General features: G+C 41.6%; 1 protein-coding gene across 2 annotated transcripts in view; it reads right to left on the bottom strand.

Moving 5' to 3' along the window:
- Nucleotides 1–25137, bottom strand: part of LOC129834291 (protein kinase C-binding protein NELL1-like) — a 466854-nt gene that overhangs the window by 333198 nt on the left and 108519 nt on the right. For both annotated transcript variants that reach the window (XM_055899150.1, XM_055899149.1), the window contains exon 4: nucleotides 720–890. In XM_055899150.1, the coding sequence (XP_055755125.1) occupies nucleotides 720–890 (171 nt within the window). The remainder of the gene's footprint in view (nucleotides 1–719; nucleotides 891–25137) is intronic.

A 25137-nucleotide genomic window follows, 5' to 3' on the forward strand; every position in this document is an offset into this window, starting at 1 on the left:
GCGCGCATATTTGTGTGCTTAAGTATGTACATGTGTAGATATGTGACACAAATACAGATACCTACAGTCTACAGCTTGTCTCTCTTATCCCATACTGTCTGCAGCCTGTCACCAGAGTAACAATAGGTGTTAACAAATATTTACCTTGATGAGCACACAGAGCTTATCAGTTGTGACACTTCTCGGGGACACTGGTGACACTCGCTGAATGCTCAAAGGCAACGTGGCAATGGGAGAAGGCTGGGAATATCACAGCCTCTCAACGTGTGTGTGTGTGAGAGAGAGAGAGAGAGAGAGAGAGTGTGTGTGTGTGTGGTGGAAGCTGTGGTGCTTGTGTGTGTATATGTATATGTGCGTGACTTACTGCATGTGGACGAGTGTATTAGTGCACGTGTGTGTGCATCCACCTGTGAGTTACAGCAGTATCATCCACCTGTGTTAGTTCACAGCAGTATCAGGGGTTTCACCTCTGACAATATCTTGCTAGCTATGACGCTATTTTAGGCTAAAGGTGACGTGAGTGTTGCCAGTTATAGAAACACCTCATCTCTTTTGAGGTTCAAGCTAATGCTTCCATTGCCTGACTTTCAGTCTGTTTTACTGCTTGTACTTGTAGGTAGCATGGAATGTACTTGTAGCACTCATGGAGATGGCTAGATTGTATGCTACCCAATAGGTGTGTGCACGTACATGTGTTTATGCCTGCATGTGTCGTTTACCTGTTGCAGTCGACATGCAGCAATAGGTGTGTAGCGCTGATGGAGAGGGCTATCTTGTGCCACTGGCCGTCGGCTAGTCGGTAGGGGAAGGACTCTGAGCGAGGCTTGCCTTTGTGGCTGTAGTGGTAGCGGATCTCCTCCCTCAGGCCACTGCTCTCCAGCTCAAAGTAACTGCAGCGGAGGAGAGGGCAAAGGTTATAGGTAGAGTTCAGAGATCACTGAAGGGCTTAAAGCACATGAGCAATATGGAGAAGGAATTAGCTTGGGGATATGAGGTGATGCAACGGGGGAATGTGGTGTGATAATATTCAACATACATACATTCAGCTGTATGCTAATTATTTGTAAAGGCAACAGTAATACACTGCTCAAAAAAATAAAGGGAACACTTAAACAACACAATGTAACTCCAAGTCAATCACACTTCTGTCAAATCAAACTGTCCACTTAGGAAGCAACACTGATTGACAATACATTTCACATGCTATTGTGCAAATGGAATAGACAAAAGGTGGAAATTATAGGCAATTAGCAAGACACACCCAATAAAGGAGTGATTCTGCAGGTGGTGACCACAGACCACTTCTCAGTTCCTATGCTTCGTGGCTGATGTTTTGGTCACTTTTGAATGCTGGCGGTGTTCTCACTCTAGTGGTAGCATGAGACGGAGTCTACAACCCACACAAGTGGCTCAGGTAGTGCAGCTCATCCTGGATGGCACATCAATGCGAGCTGTGGCAAGAAGGTTTGCTGTGTCTGTCGGCGTAGTGTCCAGAGCATGGAGGCACTACCAGGAGACAGGCCAGTACATCAGGAGACGTGGAGGAGGCCGTAGGAGGGCAACAACCCAGCAGCAGGACCGCTACCTCCGCCTTTGTGCAAGGCGTAGCACTGCCAGAGCCCTGCAAAATGACCTCCAGCAGGCCACAAATGTGCATGTGTCTGCTCAAACGGTCAGAAACAGACTCCATGAAAGTGGTATGAGGGCCCGACGTCCACAGGTGGGGGTTGTGCTTACAGCCCAACACCGTGTAGGACGTTTGGCATTTGCCAGAGAACACCAATATTGGTAAATTCGCCACTGGCGCCCTGTGCTTTTCACAGATGAACGCAGGTTCACACTGAGCACATGAGCACATGTGACAGACGTGACAGAGTCTGGAGTCGCCGTGGAGAACGTTCTGCTGCCTGCAACATCCTCCAGCATGACCGGTTTGGCGGTGGGTCAGTCATGGTGTGAGGTGGCATTTCTTTGTGGGGCCGCACAGCCCTCCATGTGCACGCCAGAAGTAGCCTGACTGCCATTAGGTACTGAGATGAGATCCTCAGACCCCTTGTGAGACCATATGCTGACAAATGCACATTTGTGGCCTGCTGGAGGTCATTTTGCAGGGCTCTGGCAGTGCTACTCCTTGCACAAAGGCAGATGTAGCGGTCCTGCTGCTGGGTTGTTGCCCTCCTACGGCCTCCTCCACGTCTCCTGATGTACTGGCCTGTCTCCTGGTAGTGCCTCCATGCTCTTGACACTACGCTGACAGACACAGCAAACCTTCTTGCCACAGCTCGCATTGATGTGCCATCCTGGATGAGCTGCAATACCTGAGCCACTTGTGTGGGTTGTAGACTCCGTCTCATGCTACCACTAGAGTGAGAGCACCGCCAGCATTCAAAAGTGACCAAAACATCAGCCAGGAAGCATAGGAACTGAGAAGTGGTCTGTGGTCACCACCTGCAGAATCACTCCTTTATTGGGGGTGTCTTGCTAATTGCCTATAATTTCCACCTTTTGTCTATTCCATTTGCACAACAGCATGTGCAATTTATTGTCAATCAGTGTTGCTTCCTAAGTGGACAGTTTGATTTGACAGAAGTGTGATTGACTTGGAGTTACATTGTGTTGTTTAAGTGTTCCCTTTATTTTTTTGAGCAGTGTATATTTAACCACACCACACCATTACAGTCAGGGGTAATTGGCATCTTGGAGCTGTTTGTTATCATACTGCCAGCAACATGTGAATAGTTTTTAACACAAAAAGCAATAGAAAACCCAGCCAGATAATAACGCACACAGCAAAATAATAATACAAATAATCTAAAAGACATTCAAGGTTCGACTGACAAGAGAAGATGAAAAAAGAGAAAAGGACAGGAGAGAAGAGAAAATAACAGGAGAGAAAAGAACCCAAAAAAAACAGAAAAGGTCTGAAGAGAACTGACGAGAAGAGTCTGCTGCCTGTCTGAAGAAGAAAATTAGGAGAAAATTAAAAAAGGACAGCAGGAGAGGCGTAGAGGTAAAGCAGAAGAGAGAGTGAGCTTCCAAAGGAGAATGATGTAGGAGTGTGTCTCTAAAGCTGTCTGTCTCTAAACCTGTCCAGCATTGCACACACAGGGAGGAGCGGCACCATAAACCTTCAATAGGGCGTAATGACCCAGGCCCAGAAATCTCCTTACCCCCATACAGCCCCTGCCCTCCCCAAACTGTCACTCAGGCACTGATCAGCCACGCTAAATTAAGAGCCAGGCGGCCACAGCCAGCACCCAGGGAACCGTAGCCAGCCAGCCGTGACATTTCTGTTTCCTCAAAAACTGCTGCACACTGGTCCCTTGAAACAACCCCCAGCTTCCTGTTTCCAACCCTCAGACTCCACCACACACGCAAATGCACATATGTACGCACACACACCACATACGCACATATACACACACACGGTGTCCCAACTCGCGCACACACATCAGCCCAGCCATGTCCCATCCATATTCATGCCCAGTGAGGGTACAACCAACCCACTCTGTAGAATACCAAGTGAGGCTCCGTTCTGGGAAGCTGGATTTATCCCTCTCCCAATTCTCAGTTCGTCAAAAAACTAAGAACAACTTGTGATAACTCTACCAAACAGCACTGGCATGTGAGACGCGGAAATATTATGTATATGGGCATGGTTTCAATGGGTGGTGGATCAAATGAAGGGAGATTAACTCAAATGTGGCGTGAATTAATGAAGTTGAAAACCCTTAGAGCATGTGTCTGCGTCACAAATGGAACCCTATTCCCTATATAACACACTATTTTTGACAAAAGCCATATGGGCTCTGGTCAAAAGGAAGTACACTTAATAGGAAAGAGGGTGCCATTTGGGTGAACCTGTTCCCACTGCAATGTTCAGGAGCTGTTCAAGAGAAACAGACAGACAAAACAGCTACAGACAGACAGTTGACAGCTTCAAACGCCTTCATTGCCTCTTATTAAATCACACCAGGTGCAACCATGTAAACCGTGACGTAACCCATGCCAGCGGACAACCAACCAACACCCACTCTTCAACGTTTAAGAGCCACCATTAAATCAATGCATCCACTCTGTACCCAGGCAACTGCCACCTCTAAGTGATCACCAACCTTGTTGCTGGGCATTACAGCGAACATTCACATGCATCCAAGTCTACCTGCATTTTCATTAGCGGCTGAAATCTTTTCATAAAGGGATTAATCAGAATCAGAACCTCCCTAATCCAGGTTTCTGTTGTCCCTTTACAATATGAGCTGTTTGTAAATAGAGTCTATTCATACACAAGGCCACTGGGCTAAATTTGGGATGTGATGTCTTAACAACCAGATTACAAACAACTGGTCCATTACAATCAGGTATAAAACCATTTTTCGCTATCAAGACGTCTTGGGAAAGATATCGTTTTTTGCTTATCTGGTTGCTACACAGACGTTAGCAAAATGTACTACTTCTTAGGGATAGGCGTCCCGTCAACGGGACAATTGTAAATCATGTAGCGCCGTGTGTCATGATCGCAGATTGTAGAGAAACAACAAATGTCAGCACATAAGTATCTTATATTAGCCGAAAGCTTAAATTCTTGTTAATATAACTGCACTGTCCAAATTACAGTAGCTATTACTGCAGAAAAATGCCATGCTGTTGTTTGAGGAGAGCTCAGAACAACACAACGCTATTATTCACAGCGACAGGTTTGATAGGTAAAGTCCCGTCTTATCTATGCACGCTGGTCACCATAGCTGCACCCACCCGTAGCACGCATTCCAGCAGGTATATCTCACTTGTCACCCCCAAAGCCAATTCCTCCTTTGGCCGCCTCTCCTTCCAATTCTCTGCTGCCAATGACTGGAACTGTCACGTTCTGACCTTAGTTCTTTTGTTATGTCTTTGTTTTAGTATGGTCAGGGCGTGAGTTGGGTGGGTTGTCTATGTTCGTTTTTCTATGTTGGGTTTTGCGTTTGGCCTGGTATGGTTCTCAATCAGAGGCAGGTGTCGTTAGTTGTCTCTGATTGAGAATCATACTTAGGCAGCCTTTTTCCACCTGTGTTTCGTGGGTGATTATTTTCTGTTCTGTGTTTTGTATTTTCACCGTTCAGGACTGTTTCGTTTCGTTCTCGTGTTTTGTTGTTTTTGATCGAGTATTCGTTTTCATTAAAAGTGATAATGAATACTTACCACGCTGCACCTTGGTCCTCCTCTCTTTCTCCCAACGACAAACGTTACAGGAACGAACTACAAACATCTCTGAAACTGGAAACACTTATGTCCCTCACTAGCTTTAAGCACCAGCTGTCAGAGCAGCTCACAGATCACTGCAACTGTACATAGCCCATCTATAAATAACCCAAACAACTACCTCTTCCCCTACTGTATTTATTTAGCTCCTTTACTTCCCAGTATTTCTTCTTTGCACACTCATCTACTGTCAAATCTCCAATTCCAGTGTTTTAATTGCTATATTGTATTTTTTTATTTTTTTTATTTTTTATTTAACCTTTATTTAACCAGGTAGGCAAATTGAGAACACGTTCTCATTTACAATTGCGACCTGGCCAAGATAAAGCAAAGCAGTTCGACACATACAACAACACATAGTTACACATGGAGTAAAACAAACATATAGTCAATAATACAGTGAAAAAAAAATAAGTCTATATACAATGTGAGCAAGTGAGGTGAGATAAGGGAGGTGAAGGCAAACAAATATATGTATAAATAAATAAAAATATAAAAGGCCATGGAGGCGAAGTGAGTACAACACAGCAAGTCAAATAAAAACAAAAAAAAACACTGGAATGGTTGGTTTGCAGTGGAAGAAAGTGCAAAGTAGAGACAGAAATAATGGGGTGCAAAGGAGCAAAATAAATTAATAAATAAATACAGTAGGTAAAGAGGTAGTTGTTTGGGCTAAATTGTAGATGGGTTATGTACAGGTGCAGTAATCTATGAGCTGCTCTGACAGCTGGTGCTTAAAGCTAGTGAGGGAGATAGGTGTTTCCAGTTTCAGAGATTTTTGTAGTTCGTTCCAGTCATTGGCAGCAGAGAACTGGAAGGAGAGGCGTCCAAAGGAAGAATTGGTTTTGGGGGTGACTAGAGAGATATACCTGCTGGAGCGCGTGCTACAGGTAGGTGCTGCTATGGTGACCAGCGAGCTGAGATAAGGGGGGACTTTACCTAGCAGGGTCTTGTAGATGACCTGGAACCAGTGGGTTTGGCGACGAGTATGAAGCGAGGGCCAGCCAACGAGAGTGTACAGGTCGCAGTGGTGGGTAGTATATGGGGCTTTGGTGACAAAACGGATGGCACTGTGATAGACTGCATCCAATTTATTGAGTAGAGTTTTGGAGGCTATTTTGTAAATGACATCACCGAAGTCGAGGATTGGTAGGATGGTCAGTTTTACAAGGGTATGTTTGGCAGCATGAGTAAAGGATGCTTTGTTGCGGAATAGGAAGCCAATTCTAGATTTGACTTTGGATTGGAGATGTTTGATGTGAGTCTGGAAGGAGAGTTTACAGTCTAACCAGACACCTAGGTATTTGTAGTTGTCCACATATTCTAAGTCAGAGCCGTCCAAAGTAGTGATGTTGGACAGGCGGGCAGGAGCAGGCAGCGATCGGTTGAAGAGCATGCATTTGGTTTTACTTGTATTTAAGAGCAGTTGGAGGCCACGGAAGGAGAGTTGTATGGCATTGAAGCTCGCCTGGAGGGTTGTTAACACAGTGTCAAAAGAAGGGCCAGAAGTATACAGAATAGTGTCGTCTGCGTAGAGGTGGATCAGAGAATCACCAGCAGCAAGAGCGACATCATTGATGTAAACAGAGAAGAGAGTCGGTCCAATAATTGAACCCTGTGGCACCCCCATAGAGACTGCCAGAGGCCCGGACAACAGACCCTCCGATTTGACACACTGAACTCGATCAGAGAAGTAGTTGGTGAACCAGGCGAGGCAATCATTAGAGAAACCAAGGCTGTCGAGTCTGCCAATGAGGATGTGGTGATTGACAGAGTCAAAGGCCTTGGCCAGGTCAATGAATACGGCTGCACAGTATTGCTTCCTATCGATGGCGGTTACGATATCGTTTATGACCTTGAGCGTGGCTGAGGTGCACCCATGACCAGCTCTGAAACCAGATTGCATAGCGGAGAAGGTGTGGTGGGATTCGAAATGGTCGGTAATCTGTTTGTTGACTTGGCTTTCGAAGACCTTAGAAAGGCAGGGTAGGATAGATATAGGTCTGTAGCAGTTAGGGTCAAGGGTGTCCCCCCCTTTGAAGAGGGGGATAACCGCAGCTGCTTTCCAATCTTTGGGGATCTCAGACGACACGAAAGAGAGGTTGAAGAGGCTAGTAATAGGGGTGGCAACAATTTCAGCAGATAGTTTTACTATCTTTACTTCGCCACCATGGCCTATTTATTGCCTTTACCTCCCTTATCTCACCTCATTTGCTCACATTGTATATAGACTATTTTTCTACTGTATTATTGACTGTATGTTTGTTTTACTCCATGTGTAACTCTGTGTTGTTATGTGTCAAACTGCTTTGCTTTACCTGTTAAATAAAGGTGACAAAAAATATTTAAAAAAAATAAATAATAATAACCAGTTTACAACCTGACTATGATGTCACAAAATATGCTATCTCTGAAACCCAGAATGGAGATCTCGCGGCAGCTAGTTGATTAAATTCTGAGGGGAGATGTACGAGAAAAAATCCTAGAATGAGGAGCGGAAGAAGGGTAGTAATTGACCCTAGAGATCTTCTCAGGTCCTTTTTTAATATACTTCCTGTCATGCACTGACCATAGAGAGCTGTTCATTCTCTATGTTGGTTAGGTCGGGGTGTGATTAAGGGTGGGTTATCTAGGGAAATTATATACCTATGTTGGCCTGATTATGGTTCCCAATCAGAAGCAGCTTTTTATCGTTGTCTCTGATTGGGGATCATATTTAGCTAGCCATTTTCCCCATTATGATTTGTGGGATCTTGACTATGTGTGTAGTTGCTTTCTGCACTGCATGTAGCGTCACGTTTCGTTTATCCACTTTATTGTTTTTGTTCTTTAAGTTTCTCAAATAAAAGGATGGAAACATATCACGCTGCATCTTGGTCCACTCCTTCAAACGATCGTGACACTTTCTAAACGTCAAATTTTTAGCACGAACAGATTGCCGCATGAAATGTACATCATGATTATCAGCCAAAGAGCTGAATCCAACTGACTTTCTTCAACTCACCCTACTTTTAAGATGTCAAAAAGCTGTTGAGTAACATTTTGTTTGAACAATAGCAGGAGAAAAGAACACCAAATTAAGTTGTATCAACTGCCCAACGACCCGGTTGACCGTAATCGTTGGTAGTGGAAAGACATAGGAAGAGAGATCATGATACAGAAAGCAGAAAGAGGGCCAAGCTAGGAAGCAAGAGTAATGATGTGTTGGAGTGGAAAGTGATGATGGTGTTTGATGAGACTAACAGGGCTTCACTTACACCCTATCCGACTAAATAATGCCGTAGAGAAATAGGTAGTTGAAGTGAAATTAGCTTGGTTCATTGGAAATGGTAGACTGTTAATATTACGTGGCAGCCAGGCTCAGCAAGAAAATATTTTGAAAATGTAAAGCTTAATGGGAAAATGATTAAAATCCATGTCCCTGGTGCTTATGCTAGATTGAGGGGAGTCCTCACTTGGGTCCCAATATCTATGTCCACAGATGATATTAAAGAAAATCTGAAGGGAGGCAGAGTGATTGAGACCAAAAGGTTGATCAGTAGGAAAGCGGGTCAAAGAAGTGAAAGCTTATCAGTGATGCTGAGGTTTGAGAAAGTCTTGCCTGGAAAAGTACAGATAAAATTCCTTTGTTTCAATGTTAGAGAATTTGTCCCATATGCACTGCGGTCTTTTAAATGCCAAAGAATGGGACGTGTAGCTGCTCAGTGTAAAGGAACCAAAAGATCTGCCAAGGGTGGAGGGGCAAATGATTATGGTGAATGTGAAGGTTAAGAGCTGTAATTGTGGAGGAGAACACAGTGCAGCATTTGGTGGATGCCAGGTACAGAGAGAGGCTAGAGAGGCTCAGAGATATAGGATCAGGCATGATGTTTGATATGTTTAGGACGGAAAACAGATTGGTAGAACTACAGTGAGGACTGATGGAGTAAGTGGACCTTCTGTCAGGGCTGGTGCTTCTGATGGTCCTGGCATGGTTTCGAGGCCCGTTCAGAAATCTTGTGCTCATGAATGTGTGGCGTCAAAGGACACTTTCATAATGAATGAAGTTGACTTCATAGATTTTATTTGTAAGGGTATCAATACGACTCGGGTTGTGGAAAGCAGAAATGACAGGTTGAAGGTTGTTGTGGAGACTGCAAAAGAGATATTGGGGGAAAGGGTTGTTAACATGCTAAACAATCCTAAGGGTGGAGTGTGATATACTGTATATAAAGTTGAATGGGGTTGGGAAGGGTTTTTTTGGGTGGGAGGGTGTGGTAGAATTTAGGGATTTTTTTGGTATGGAATTTTATTTTCATGGTAATACAGAATTGGCCAGATCATGATTGATCTACATTCTAGCACAGTAGGAGACGAACCACATGGTTTCAAGCTATATTACGTTGTGATGATGATGGAAAGCTGTGAACTCCGGTTACTCGATACATGTTCTAACTGGTTCGTCACTGGTAAGTCACTAACACTTGTTTGTATCTAACTAGCTGTGTGTATTGTATAAAGCTTGCTATAGTTAGCTTGTAGTAAGGACTAGTGAGCACTATCCATCCAAATAACAGCTATAATATTGTTCTGAATTTGGATATTTATGCAAACCTGGAGATTCCATCAAATAAGTGTACATATTGCCATTGCGCTACTTTGGGCCATTTGGTAGGGTTGTCTCCCCAGCTGGTCTCCGGAAAGTTGAAAGGATATAGAAAAGCCCAAAATAATCAACTTTTCTAAATACCTAGACCATTCAAAGGCAGGCAAATACTGTAAATAGCTACGTGACATATTTAAGACTAGCAAATTACTGTATATTGAGATTTACTTCTCTCCCTAGCTAACCGGTGGAAAAAGCTAGGTGTAAACAAACAGTGACAATTGTAAAATGCAACAGCTTTACAAGGTTTATGTAACGCTCTGGGTGTCGGGGGGGGTGTGAAGTCAGGCGCAGGAACAACAGAGAGTTCAATATAGTGCTTTTAATGCACAACCAGCAAACAATGTCCACACGAAAAAACACTGGGTGTAACAAACAAATGTCCCATACACGGAGGACAAAAAACCCAGTCCAAAATACAAATTATGAACGAAACAAACAAACGTTCATCTACTCCCGAATCCAAAATTACAACTGAACAATCCCGCACAAAGAACCGTACGGGCTGGCTGACTAATAAAGCCCCACTAATTATAAATCACCTCAACACAGGTGTACCAAATAAACACATAAGGAGGGGGAGGAAAAAGAGTCAGTGGCAGCTAGTAGGCCGGTGACGACGACCGCCGAGCCCCGCCCGAACGGGAAGGGGAGTCACCTTCGGTCGGAGTCGTGACAGTTTACTGTCAGTGTTAACAGGTTGGGTAGCTAATTAGAGTGGCAGAATAAGTATCATGCAAATAATTTGTTGTTGTGACATCAAGTACGTTAATAACTACACGTGAGGCAACTGAAAACATTAATTGAAATGAAATGAAAGTGGCAGTAGTTTGCTTAGAATGATACGAACGTTATGCTATTTACATGGGAAAAATGAGAGTACCCTACGGCTGTACCCTACTCGGGGGTGTGGTCACGCCTCACCTTGTGTGTCTATAGAAATACTGATGAAATTTCTCTATGCTGAAAACAGCTGCCAAACATATTTTTTTATGTTGGCATAGCTCCTCTGTATGTGACAGTGCTCGATTCCCAAATGCTATAGGTTTCCTACCTTGCGTCAGGGCAGTGCCTAGTCCTGTCTCCGAAGCATTACACTGTCATAATAATAATTTCTACAGCACTTTTCATAGAATCTCAAAGCGCTTCAAGAGAAAAGAAAACAAGCAATGTATCATGACAGGTCAACCAATAGAGGCCAAGTCTTTGAAAGGTGCATCCTTCGAAGAGGGTCAGTTCATGGCTTGAGCAGAGAGAACTGGTCAAGGGTTGGTGGATTATGGTAATGGGTCTGCTGATGATCTGGTAGAGGGGAAGTCTGGGAACCAGCCTGACTCTTATAGCCACTCCACTCTGTGTAGCCCCCACTTGGGTTCAGTGTTCAGAATAGTAGCCAGACGTCCTCACTATGAGCCTTCTCCCTCAGCAATACTGTATAACTCTAGCCTCCATCCCTCTCGCTCCTCAAATTATGTTCTCAAAAGATCAGGAATTGGCAGCCAGGTGTAACAAAAAAGATGGTACTGTGTCAAGATGCATTTTTAAACCAAAAACATTAGCTAGCTAGCTAGGCAAGCCAAAAGTGTTAACTGTAGTGTCAGTTCATCTTCAGGGTGATAGTACTTCAGTACTGGTGCTTTGTCAATGGTGTCTTTCATCTTGAGGAACACCTCTTTGCACATCTTAATCCAATCCAACTGGCAGCTGTCTCAGTAACACACAGTTGTCAGATAAGTGCTCGTAGAACTCGGGCAGATAGTTCACCATTCCGAGTAGTTCAAATCTGACGGTCTTGGCATCTCTCGTATTGCTCAAACTTTCTCTGGATCGATTTTCAGTCCTTCCGATATCAGCAGGTGTCCAATGTATGGAACTTATTTTCTTCTCAGGCTGAACTTGTCTGTGTTCAGCTGTATGTTCTTTTCTCTGTATCTGTTCAGGAAAGCCCTCAGTTTCTCATCATGGTCTATGTTTGCTATCTCCAGCTATCACCCTCTCCTGTAATCAAAATGTCATCTGCGATGATGTGTAAGCCCACCAGTCCTTGAATCCTTTGGGACATTTAAGGTGCTGGGCTAATTCCCATAGGCATCTTCAACCATCTAAATCTGCCACACAGTGTAGAGCATATGGTCAGTTAGCTTGACTCTACTTCTAGCTGTACGTGCCAGAAACCATTCTTGACGTCTCACACACTTTGAATACTCTTGCTTTGACAGGTAAGATGTCATCTATTGTTGGGATAGGAAAGTAACTTATCTTTAGTGCTTGTTTAGTGGTCTGGGGTCTACACATACAGTTGAACTCAGAAGTTTACATACACTTAGGTTGGAGTCATTAAAACTCATTTTTTGAACCACTCCACAAATGTCTTGTTAATTAGCAAACTATGGTTTTGATAAGTCGGTTAGGACATCTACTTTGTGCATGACACAAGTCATTTTCCCAACAATTGTTTACAGACAGATTATTTCACTTATAATTAACTATCACAATTCCAGTTGGTCAGAAGTTCACATACACTAAGCTGACTGTGCCTTTAAACAGCTTGGAAAATTCCAGAAAATTATGTCATGGCTCTATAAGCTTCTGATAGGCTAATTGATATAATTTGAGTGAAGTGGAGGTGTACCTGTGGACGTATTTCAAGGCCTACCTTCAAACTCAGTGTCTCTTTTCTTGACATCATGGGAAAATCAAAAGAAATCAGCCAAGACCTCAGAATTTGTTTTTGTAGATATCCACAAGTCTGGTTCATCCTCAGGAGCAACATCCAAACGCTTGAAGGTAGCACGTTCATCTGTACAAACAATAGTAAGCAAGTATAAACACCACACAGCTATCATTCCGCTCAGGAAGGAGACGCGATCTGTCTCCTAGAGATGAGCGTGCTTTGGTGCGAAACATGCAATTCAATCTAAAAAAAACAGCAAAGGAACTTGTGAAGATGCTGGAGGAAACAGGTACAAAAGTATCTATATCCACAGTAAAACGAGTCCTATATTGACCTAACCTGAAAGGCCACTCAGCAAGGAAGAAGCCACTGCTCCAAAATCGGCATAAAAAAAGCCAGACTACGGTTTGCAACTGCATATGGGGACAAAGATCGTACTTTTTTGGAGAAATGTCCTCTGGTCTGATGAAACAAAAATTGAACTGTTTGGCCATAATGACCATCGTTATGTTTGGAGGAAAAAGTGTGAGGCTTGCAAGCCGAAGAACACCATCCCAACCGTGAAGCACGGGGGTGGCAGCATCATGTTGCGGGGCAGCTTTGCTGCAGGAGGGGCTGGTGCACTTCACAAAATAGATGACATCCTGAGGATGAAAAATTATGTGGATATATTGAAGCAACATCTCAAGACATCAGTCAGGAAGTTAAAGCTTGGTCGCAAATGGGTCTTCCAAATGGACAATGACCCCAAGCATACTTCCAAAGTTCTGGCAAAATGCCTTAAGGGCAACAAAGTCAAGGTATTGGAGTGGCCATCACAAAGCCCTGACCTCAAGCCTATTGAAAATGTGTGGGCAGAACTGAAAAGATGTGTGCGAGCAAGCCTAACTCAGTTACACCAGCTCTGTCAGGAGCAATGGGCCAAAATTCACCCAATTTATTGTGGGAAGCTTGTGGAAGGCTACCCAAAACGTTTGACCCAAGATAAACAATTTAAAGGCAATGCTATCAAATTCTAATTGAGTGTATGTAAACTTCTGACCCACTGGGAATGTGATGAAATAAATAAAAGCTACTATCTCTACTATTATTCTGACATTTCACATTCTTGAAATAAAGTGGTGTTCCTAACTGACCTAAAACAGGGAATCTTTACTTGGATTAAATGTCAGGAATTGTGAAAAACTGAGTTTAATGTATTTGGTTAAGGAGTATGTAAACTTCTGACTTCAACTGTATTTTCAGTTTACCATTTGGTTTCTTTACAACCACAAGGCTGCTTCTCCAGTCCATGCTTTTCTCCACAGGTTTAATAATCCTTCTGCTGGGAGGGCTGTTTAGCTTGTTTTAATGGTTTCATCATTACAATAAACATCAAACTCTAGACAGTCCATTTTCTTGTTTCGTGGATTTCTCCGTTTAATATCTCTCATTTGCCCAGTGGCTTTAATGTGCTCTTGTTGAACATCACTAGGACTTGGTTTGTTTTCTCAACTGGTTCAGTAGATTTATTGGGATTACATTACAGCTTTCTCCACAATCTAACTGACATCTCACTATTTCTTTGTCAATGCTTATTGCTACAAACAACAGACTAGGTCTCTTGTCTGCACTGCCCTTTGCTGTGATTAAAATCTCTGCAGTAACTCAGAATCTCATCTGTCTCAGTTAGGTTATGCACAAATTTTCCTTTCCCTTGCATTGACATGCACTTTGCAGCAAAATTATTGTCCATCCCACACTTTTTACACCGCTTTCCAAAAGCCTATTTGTATTCCTCTCTTGCGTTTTCCCACAATTTGCCTGAGATTGCATATTTTTCCCTTTTCTTTATTTGCTCTATATTTCACTGCATGTACTTCCTCAACTGTATTACTGTGACGGACCCCCGGTACGGCTGCTCATTCCGTTCACCAGCTCTGGAGGTCTACGTCACCAGCTTTCTAAGCTTCACTGAACGGGATTCATTATTATCAACCCCGGACTGTCTTGTCTCATTACACACACCTGGTTCCCATTCCCCCTGATTAGTATGTTATACGGTGGCAAGAAAAAGTATGTGAACCCTTTGGAATTACCTGGATTTATGCATACATTTGATCTGATCTTCATCTAAGTCACAACAATAGACAAACACACTGTGCTTAAACTAATAACACACAAATGATTGTATTTTTCTTGTCTATATTGAATACATAATTTAAACATTCGCAGTGTAGGTTGGGAAAAGTATGTGAACCCCTAGGCTAATGACTTCTCCAAAAGCGAATTGGAGTCAGGAGTCAACTAACCTGGAGTCGAATCAATGAGGCAAGATTGGAGATTTTGGTTAGAGTTGCCCTGCCCCATAAAAAACAGTCACAAAATTTGAGTTTGTTATTCACAAGATGCATTGCCTGATGTGAACCATGCCTCGAACAAAAGAGATCTCCGAAGACCTAATAATAAGAATTGTTGCCTTGCATAAAGCTGGAAATAGTTACAAAAGTATCTCTAAAAGTCAGTCCACCGTAAGACAAATTGTCTATAAATGGAGAAATTTCAGCACTGTTGCTACTCTCGCTAAGAGTGGCCGTCCTGCAAAGATGACTGCAAGAGCACAGCGCAGAATGCTCAATGAGGTTAAGAGAAATCCTAGTGGCAGCTGAAGAAATCCAGAAATCTCTGGAAGATGCTATCATCTCTGTTGACGAGTCTACGATATGTAAAACACTAAACAAGAATGGTGTTCATGGGAGGACACCATAGAAGAAGCCACTGTTGTCCAGAAAAGACATTGCTGCACGTCTGAAGTTCGCAAAAGAGCACCTGGATGTTCTGCAGTGCTATTGGCAAAATATTCTGTGGACAGATGAAAATAAAGTTGCGTTGTTTGGAAGGAACACACAACACTGTGTGGAGAAAAAAAGGCACAGCACACCAACATTAAAAACCTTTTCCCAACTGTAAACTATAGTGGAGGGAGCATCATGGTGTAATCCTCTAAATAATACACGGGACTAGACAAGTAAAACAAGTGCACAAATACACGTGGCATCGAAGCCCATGCAACAGCACATACCTGCCAGCAGCATACCACCCTGCATCCCACTGCTGGCTTGCTTCTGAAGCTAAGCAGGGTTGGTTCTGTTCAGTCCCTGGATGGGAGACCAGATGCTGCTGGAAGTGGTGTTGGAGGGCCAGAAGAAGGCACTCTTTCCTCAGGTCTAAAAAAATTATCCCAATGCCCCAGGGCAGTGATTGGGGACACTGCCCTGTGTAGGGTGCCGTCTTTCGGATGGGACGTTAAACGGGTGTCCTGATTCTTTGAGGTCATTAAAGATCCCATGGCACTTATTGTAAGAGTAGGGGTGTTAACCCTGGTGTCCTGGCTAATTCCTAAGCAGTCCCCCATACCATCACGGTCCCTTAATCATCCCCAGCTTACAATTGGCTCATTCATCTCCCTATCCCCTGTAACTGTTCCCCAGGTTGTTGCTGTAAATGAGAATGTGTTCTCAGTCAACTTCCCTGGTAAAATAATGGTAATATAAATAAAATGGTTTCAGGCTGCCTCAGGGCCTGGACAGCTTGTTATCATTGATGGAAAAATACATTTTTAAGTTTATCAAGACATTTTGCAGGAGAATGTAAGGCTATCTGTCTGCCAATTGAAGCTCAACAGCAGTTAGGTGATGCAACAGGACAACAACCCAAAAGACAGAAGTAAATCAACAACAGAATGGCTTGAACAGATACGCCTCCTGGAGTAGCCCAGTCAGTCCTGACACTGAGTGTGTTCAATAAAGACACAAAAAATTATAATTGTTTGTGTGTTATTAGTTTAAGCAGACTGTGTTTATCAATTGTTGTTTATCTATTGTTGAAGATCAGATAACATTTTATGACCAATTTATGCAGAAATCCAGGTAATTATGGGTTCACATACACAGTGGGAAGAAAAAGTATGTGCCCTCTGTTCCCCATTGTCCTTGTCGGTTATTGTTACCATGTTCGTTGGTCCTGTGAGTACCTGTGCTGTTGCATTGGCTTCGACGCCACGTGTATTTGTGCACTTGTTTTACGTGTCTAGTCCCGTGTATTATAGTCCCAATCATTAGACAACGTGACAATTACCTTGACTTGTTTTACTGTTCTCACTTGACAACTCAGCAGCTCTACATATCTTCCTATATGCATATTTGTCTAATGTCAGGTTATCCTCTCTTAGCAGTCTCTCTCTAAGATGGAAGTTGTATGTGAACAAACAATTCTATCACAGATCAATGAGTCTTTATTATCACCAAAATTGCATGTACTGGCTAGGACTTACATATGTATAATACCTCTCACCAGTCTTGTACATTTTTGGGATGCTACTTCACTGTCCTCCTCGCCGACGTTAAACACATCGTCTCACAGAGCTCCCTACCCCCAGTGGTGGAAAAAGTACCCAATCGCCATACTTGAGTAAACGTAAAGATACCTTCATAGAAAATGACTCAAGTAAAAGTGAAAGTCACCCAGTAAAATACAACTTGAGTAAAAGTCTAAATGTACTTAAGTATCAAAAGTAAATATAATTTATAAATTATACTGAAGTATCAAAAGTATAAATCATTTCAAATTTCTCATATTAATAAGCAAACTAGACGGCACCATTTTCTTGTTTGTTTTTTAACTTACGGATAGCCAGAGTCACATTCAAAATGTACTTTTGGGTCTCAGGGAAAATGTATAAGTAAAATGTATAATATTTCTTTATGAATGTAGTGAAGTAAAAGTAAAAGTTCTCAAAAATATAAATGGTAAAGTACAGATACCCCCAAAACTACTTAATTATTACTTTACTCTCCAATGGATAGTAGGAAAACGTAACTTTTACAGTCTCCTCTGCGTCTACTAGTGTAAGATTCAGGTAGAGTGTAAACTCCTCTTTCCACGATTTCCAGCTCTTCACCAGGTTGTTTGTGTCCAAGCATAATGTTGATGGTGGTTTTAATCCAAGTGCACTCCCATCTTGCAACAAGGTTTTTCTCTGCCTTCAGCTGCTTTGGAGGCCTTCTTGCTAGCTAGCTACTTAGCTTACTTAGCTAGTCACTTCCAAGTTTGATACTCAGTCTCTCAATGGCAAAAGTAATTTTTCTGCCGACAACTTGTCTCCGCTGTCACCATGTTTCATATCGGTTTTGTCTCTTATCTTAGACTGTACAGAATGGATAGTTAAAGCATTTCCTCTGCTTAACTGTTATTTATTAATGGTCAACATCTCAGCACCAATACACGCGTGCTGGTCACTGAAGTAGGAACAAGTAATGCACACAGTTTCCCCACTGCAACACATAACCATAATATTGTTACAACCCAGACAGGACCCGGTAAACAATACCCGAGCCGATTTGGATCTAAGGTTGACCAGATCCTACCAGAAACATGTCAGAGATGAGAGAGACCCGGGTCCAAGTTGGGTCAGATCTGTATCAGACCCAAATGGATCTGAAGCATAAAAATGTTTTGACTCGTCTGGTAGTGATGTTTCACATCTTCCTTTTCTGTTCCATCTAAAATAATGGATTTATGGTTTACAGCTTAGTATTTTCACAATGACATCTCTATAGTTAGATGGAGAATGTTATTTAGGTATTCAGAAATGTTTTCCTTATTTCTGTTTACCACATATTTGAGAGGCGAGGATTTTTTATGTGATGATTGCGTGCCAGACTGACAGCAGCGCATAATTTGGTTTGGTCCGTAACTAGGGCTTTAAACTGTGACCAAACATGCAATCAAATATTTAGTTGTGCGACCTAGGGTATTATTTTGGGAGCACCGTGCAAAATAATTATTCAATCCATAACAATATTTTGCTTCAACACTCTCCTCTACAATGCTCAAAACAAGACAGGCTATAAAAAAAATCAACCAGATAATAATTGTGATTAGGCTTTGCTTTACCTCAGCCTCCGATAGAGACCTCTCTCTTACTCCTGCGGCTGCCTAGGCCATAAACAAAGCCCCGCCGGCCGTCACCTGTCACTGAACAGGCACACAGACAGTTTCTCTACACTGTGTCTGTTTCTCTCAGTATGCACTCAACACATTCTTCCAAAACAACAACGATGATGGATATGAATCCACATATGTTTTCTCTAATATAATATTAGTTTGTGTGTCTTTATCTCTGCAAAACGCGAGTTAGTTCATCTAAGGAAGCTGGCATGTGCCTAAATAATGCTAATCGCAAATGCTAATCTCTCACTAGCTAGCTAAATGCCTTTTATCTAAATGCACTAGCTATGGAAAAGCCAACATTAGCTCTAATACAAGTTTCTACCAGTGGTTCTGTAAATGGAAGTAGATGAAGTTTGAATCTCATGAGGGGGAAATACAGTCAATAGACAGACTTGTCGGGGATTGTTTGGCGAGTAATCTGGCTAGCCTAGCATTAAAGTTACATTTAGCTGGCTATCTAACGTTAGCTATAACAGCAATAACAGAAACACTTAACCGCTAAAACATATTTATTTTTAACCTTTATTTAACTAGGCAAGTCAATTAAGAACAAATTCTTATTTACAATGACGGCCTACCCCAGCCAAACCCGGACGACGCTGGGCCAATTGTGCGGGATGTGATACAGCCTGGATTCGAATCAGGGACCGTAGTGACGCCTCTTGCACTGAGATGCAGTGCTTAGATCACTGTGCCAGTCGGGAGCTCAACATATGGACTCCAGTAGAAGTCTACACAGTGGTGAGAAAAGCATGGAGCCGAATTTATCAAAGAAACAAGGTGCCAATAGCATGGCTAAGGAGTCTAGGTAAACAAAAATGAAAAAAAGATGGACGAAATGAAGCTGAGTATTGAAATAGGAATGAATAGCAAAGTTGACAGCTTACGTATATCTTTGGATAAAGCCATTCAGGATAGTCATACAGCTTTGCTTACTCAACTGGAGAATAATAACAAGCAGCTACAAGACCACATAGCTCTTGAAGACCTACTACATACTGAGGGGCTTCCCATCCCCTACAGGATTTTATTTCAATAGCGCATTGGAATGTTAATGGATGGACTACCTTGAACAATAAATGACAAATAATAATACTAAAATCCTTAAACCCAGACATTATCTTAATAAATGAAACACATTTGCGTCTGCAAGTAACTATCGATATTGAAGGGTATGTATGGCATGGACACAACAGAAAAACTAATGTGAAAGCCCCCAGAGGCTCTGGGAGAGTGGGACTATGTGTAAAGTCTGATATGATGAAAGCATATACAATTGAAATGATCGATAAAGCCATAGAAGGAATTATTGGTTTTCACTTTGAACATATGGAGTCAGATTATTGTTTTGTTGTGATTTCATGCTATTTGCCATCTGAACAGTCCAAATGGGGTAGAGCATCCTCCTATAGTCATTTGTTAAGTGGAGTAAACGTATATACAGAAGCAGCTGCTATTTACATGTGAGGATCTTACAGTTTTTTCCAACTGCTTACACACGTTTTCAAAACTGTCTCCTTTTTTCAAAACTCCACACACAATTTCCCAAAAATGCAGACACAAAATGCAAAATGCCTCACATCTCCTTCAAAATGTAACACTGCATTCAAAATGCCATAAACACATGTCAGAACACATGTAAACACTGTTGTTCTAAAGCTCTTTGGTCTTTCACAGTCTTATATCTACATTTCAATACAATGTTCTACAGTGTAAACACCAATGCAATGTAGAAACAGAAAATATTTATTAGGCCAAACATTACTGTTGTATACAGTAGCATACAACAAAACCATAAACATATGTAAACCAAAAGTATTTTCTTTATAATACAGTAAAGAACACAATTGTGTGTGTGGGGTCCCGGGGGGCAGTCCAGGAATTGGTAGGGGGGGGCAGTCACCAGTGCTAAGCTACGCTTCATCTCTTCTCCGACCTGAGTCTGGCCACAATACTTCGTCCATGTCACAAGATACGTTTTCTCTTGCCAAACATCGAAGGAAGTATCTCCTAGCATGGCGTATCCAACCTTGGACAGAGGCAACCTCTATGTCCCCACTCTACGTCCTCCATTGCCTGGAAAAACGGTATGCGGGCATAGGGTTGGCGATCATACACTTTCCAGCGCCAGGCTGAGAAGAATTACTCTATGGGATTTAGAAAAGGTGAATATGGGGGTAGGTGCAAAACTACAAATTGTGGATGGGTGGCAAACCAGTTTTGTACCATAACAGCCCGGTGAAAACTAACATTGTAGCACACCACAAATCTAGCAGGCTCCTGATCTGGATCAGGGACAAGCATTGTGTAAATTGCATCCAGAAAAGTGAGCATATGGCCGGTGTTGTACGGTGTGGCATTGTGATGGAGGACCCCGTTTTGAGTGATAGCAGCACACATAGTTATATTACCCCCACGCTGTCCAGGGACATTGGTAATTGCCCTCTGTCCTATTACATTTCTTCCGCCGTGCCTGGTTTTGGTGAGGTTGATGCCAACCTCATCCACATAAATGAATGGCAAATTACATGGGCATCCAGCTCCAATACTCTCTGTAACAGACAAAATGATATACAGATGAGTAAATATGGTATTTATTTATTTATTTTACCGTTATTTTACCAGGTAAGTTGACTGAGAACACGTTCTCATTTGCAGCAACGACCTGGGGAATAGTTACAGGGGAGAGGGGGATGAATGAGCCAATTGTAAACTGGGGATTATTAGGTGACCATGATGTTTTGAGGGCCAGATTGGGAATTTAGCCAGGACACCGGGGTTAACACCCCTACTCTTACGATAAGTGCCATGGGGTCTTTAATGACCTCAGAGTCAGGACACCCGTTTAACGTCCCATCCGAAAGACGGCACCCTACACAGGGCAGTGTCCCCAATCACTGCCCTGTGGCATTGGGATATTTTTTAGACCAGACGAAAGAGTGCCTCCTACTGGCCCTCCAACACCACTTCCAGCAGCATCTGGTCTCCCATCCAGGGACTGACCAGGACCAACCCTGCTTAGCTTCAGAAGCAAGCCAGCAGTGGTATGCAGGTATGTCTGAAGTACTGGAAGTAGTGTTGCATACATACCTCTACAAAGTCATGTCACATATTCTTGACTGTCAGAGTTTCTCTCAAATGGCACCTTGTAAAGTTGTTTCATCGTCACTCGGTGCCGTTGGAGGATGCGTTGTATGGTCGACAGGCTTACAGCATTGATGTAGTTAAATATGGTGTCATTATTCAAGATATGCGCTCTTATTTCTCGAATCCTAATTGCATTGTTGGCCAAAACCATATTTATAATTGCAGTCTCTTGTACATCTGTAAACAAACATGCTCGTACTCCATGTCTTTGCCTTTCCACTCTGTACATAATTCAAACACAGTATGTATTCAGCATAGGAACTGTAAACAATGTTCAAAAAAATGTAGTACAGCATGGTAACCATCATTGCATACCTGTTCTCATTTCTGAAGGTTCGACGCCACTGTAAATCAACTCAAGTTGGGCTGGACTCTCAGTCCAGCCTCTCTCATAGTCAAACCGTGGTTGATCACATGATCAACAAGTGTTGCCCTAATCTCATCAGAGATGGCTCTCCTTCCTTCTCTTCTTTGCCCTCGTCCTCGTCTTCTCCCTCCTACTCCTCTTGCTCTCTGTCCATTGTTGGCATCCATTGTTCAAAACAGGTAATCTGACCTTTGACCTATTTATAGGCCTATATTGCAGTAAAGCAGTGATTGGCTAGTGATCAATTAAGCTATTAGTGTTTGCACATGTGAAGAGTGTGTGTGACCTGGTGAATAAGTGTAGCATTTTGATTGGTTGTGTTTGGAAAGGGAAAGTAAGTCACTTCCTGTTAGATTTTTGTGTTTTAGGTAGAGAATTGTGTGTAGTGTTTTGAAAAAAGTGTTTCATGCAATTGACAACTGAGTCAAAGGCTGAGAAATAGCTTATGGTTTTGGATATTTGGTGTGTAGTTTTGCACTTTGAGTGAGAGGTTTCAAAAAATCGTGTGACATGAAAAGATTTTGTGTGTAAGCAGTTGGAAAAAACTGTAACAGTCGAATTGGGAGGTTAGATGACTATATAAATGATATTGATGATATTCCATTGAGTGTTGCTTTGGATGACTGTGTCAATTATCATGGGGAAACCCTATGAGAATTCCTTCGTGACTCTAAAATGTGTATCATTAATGGAAGGAAATACCCCTTCAGCAATAACTTTACATCCATATCTTGGAATTTAAGGCATTATCTCCTACACAGATGGTTGAAGACTTCCTGATCAATTCTCTTTGATTTATAATATTTTCTGTTGGCCATGAACTTTCTCAACCAGGTATTGTTGTGCATCACACAGGGCAAAATATAAATACCCCACATAGGCTTGAATGTAAGAAAATAAATGTTCTGAAATGGCATGTAGAGCTCTGCTGGACCTCAACGAAACTGGAAAGATGTCAAGAAACAACATTTGGTGTAGATGTGTGGTATGAAAATGTTTGTGAAATTATATATTCTGAAATGGGGGAAAGAATTGGAAGAAAAATACACCCCAAGTCCAGGAAATTTTATAAGCCAAATAAGCCTTATTGGAATGATGAGTTAAGGGATCTATGGTCAATAATGCGCAAGGCTGAGCACTTATTTTTACAGTGTAAAGATAGGAATACAAGAGAACAGTGTTGGAAGGAATTTAAGAAAAAACAGCATGTGTTCTCAGGTAATGAAAATGTGGCATATTGAGGAAGAATTTAATAAAGACATACTGTATGTTCCCTGAGAACTAAACTGGAAAAATACAATGTTAGAACCCTCTTATATACGTGACATAAATGAGGAGTCTGTGGCAGAAGTTAAGTGATTGATGCTGCAAAAAATGGGAAAGTGTTTGTTATTGATGAACTGCCATATGAGGTTTGAAAATCCCCTAAATTAATTGATGTCCTATATGATTTGCTTAAAAAAAATGAGTACAGTATTCTGCTATCCATTTGGTATAAGTCTATACCGAATCCTATTACCTAATCTTCAAAAATTGACCTGATAGTGCCACTGAAATATAGAGGCATACGTTTATTAAGTACGGTTTATAAATTATATTCATCCATCCTTAACAATAAGCTATTACATTTTTGGAGTACCAAAACATTCTGGTGGAAAAACAAAATGGTGTTCGTAAATCCAGAGCCTGTATACATATCTTCTCGGTCTGTACAATAATTAGAAATAGATAACATGAAGAGAAGCATACTTTTGCATGTTTCATTGATTTCCAGAAAGCTTTTGATTTTGTAAATAGGGATCTTTAATAAGCCTACAGTTTGTTAAAGACAGGGGTTGATGGGAAATCGTATCACGCAACTAGTCTCTTTACAAAGCACCAATTAATTGTGTGCGTGTTACTGAATATCGTACAGATTGGTTTTCCACACCCTCGGGTGTAAAACAAGGAGATACCCTATCACCGACTTTGTTTATAAATGATTTGGCAAAATAAATGAAACAGTTAAATATTGGAGTAAGATATGATGACGAAATGCTAAGTATCCTTTTATATGTTGATGAAATGATTTTGACGGCAGAAACTGAACAAGACCTGCAGAACATGTTATTATGTGCAGTCAATTGGTGTAAAAGATGGAGACTCATGATCAACCAGACAAAAACACAGATAATGTATTTTAGAAAACCAAAATAATGGGTGGAGGAGATTAATCATAAGCCCAAATTGAGAACATTTAGTTTGATTAAGGGTGAATTTGTGAGTGAGAGATATATATATTATGTATAACCTACCTAAAAACAAGAGATCGCTCTGTGCACAGGTAAGATAGTATATTGCCTCTCCGTATTGAAACAGGTCGGTATTGTGGTGAAATGTAAGAGGAAAGACTATGTAATTATTGTGACCTCGAAGAAATAGAGAATGAAACTCATTTTATCCTCTATTGCCCTTTCTACCACGATATACGCTGGCTCATATTCCAGAAAGCATACCAGATATACCCTGGCATTATGTGGCTGAGTGATGAGGTGGAAATATAAATGTTTTTTTGTCCATTGTGTATTTCCATTTGCGGAATATTTAGATGAAGCTTGGAATAAAAGAAAAAGGGCTACCTATAATTAAATAGTACAAATATTTAGTTTCTATGTGGTTAATGGTGTGTGTATATAGATTGTGTATAGGCTTGTCTACCATATGAATCTTCTCTTTGTGTCAGACTGGGTTCAAGTGGCTTCTGTTTCTTTTTTTCTGTATTTATTTGTATGTATGTATGTGTATATATAAAATATATTTTGATTTGTTCAACACTGTTTTGGTTTCTACATGATTCCATATGTGTTTTTTCAAAGTTTGCATGTCTTCACAATTATTCTACAATGTAGAAAATAGTAAAACTAATGAAAAAACCCTGGAATGAGTAGGTTTGTCCAAACTTTTGACTCTATGAAAGTATTTCATCTTTATAAATTTGCTAAATGTTCTGAAAACCTGTTTTCACTTAATTATTATGGGGTATTGTGTGTGGATTGATGATAAACATTTATTTAATCCATTTAGGAATAAGGC

This window comes from Salvelinus fontinalis, chromosome 35 (assembly GCF_029448725.1).
Source record: "Salvelinus fontinalis isolate EN_2023a chromosome 35, ASM2944872v1, whole genome shotgun sequence".
Taxonomy (NCBI): Eukaryota; Metazoa; Chordata; class Actinopteri; order Salmoniformes; family Salmonidae; genus Salvelinus; species Salvelinus fontinalis.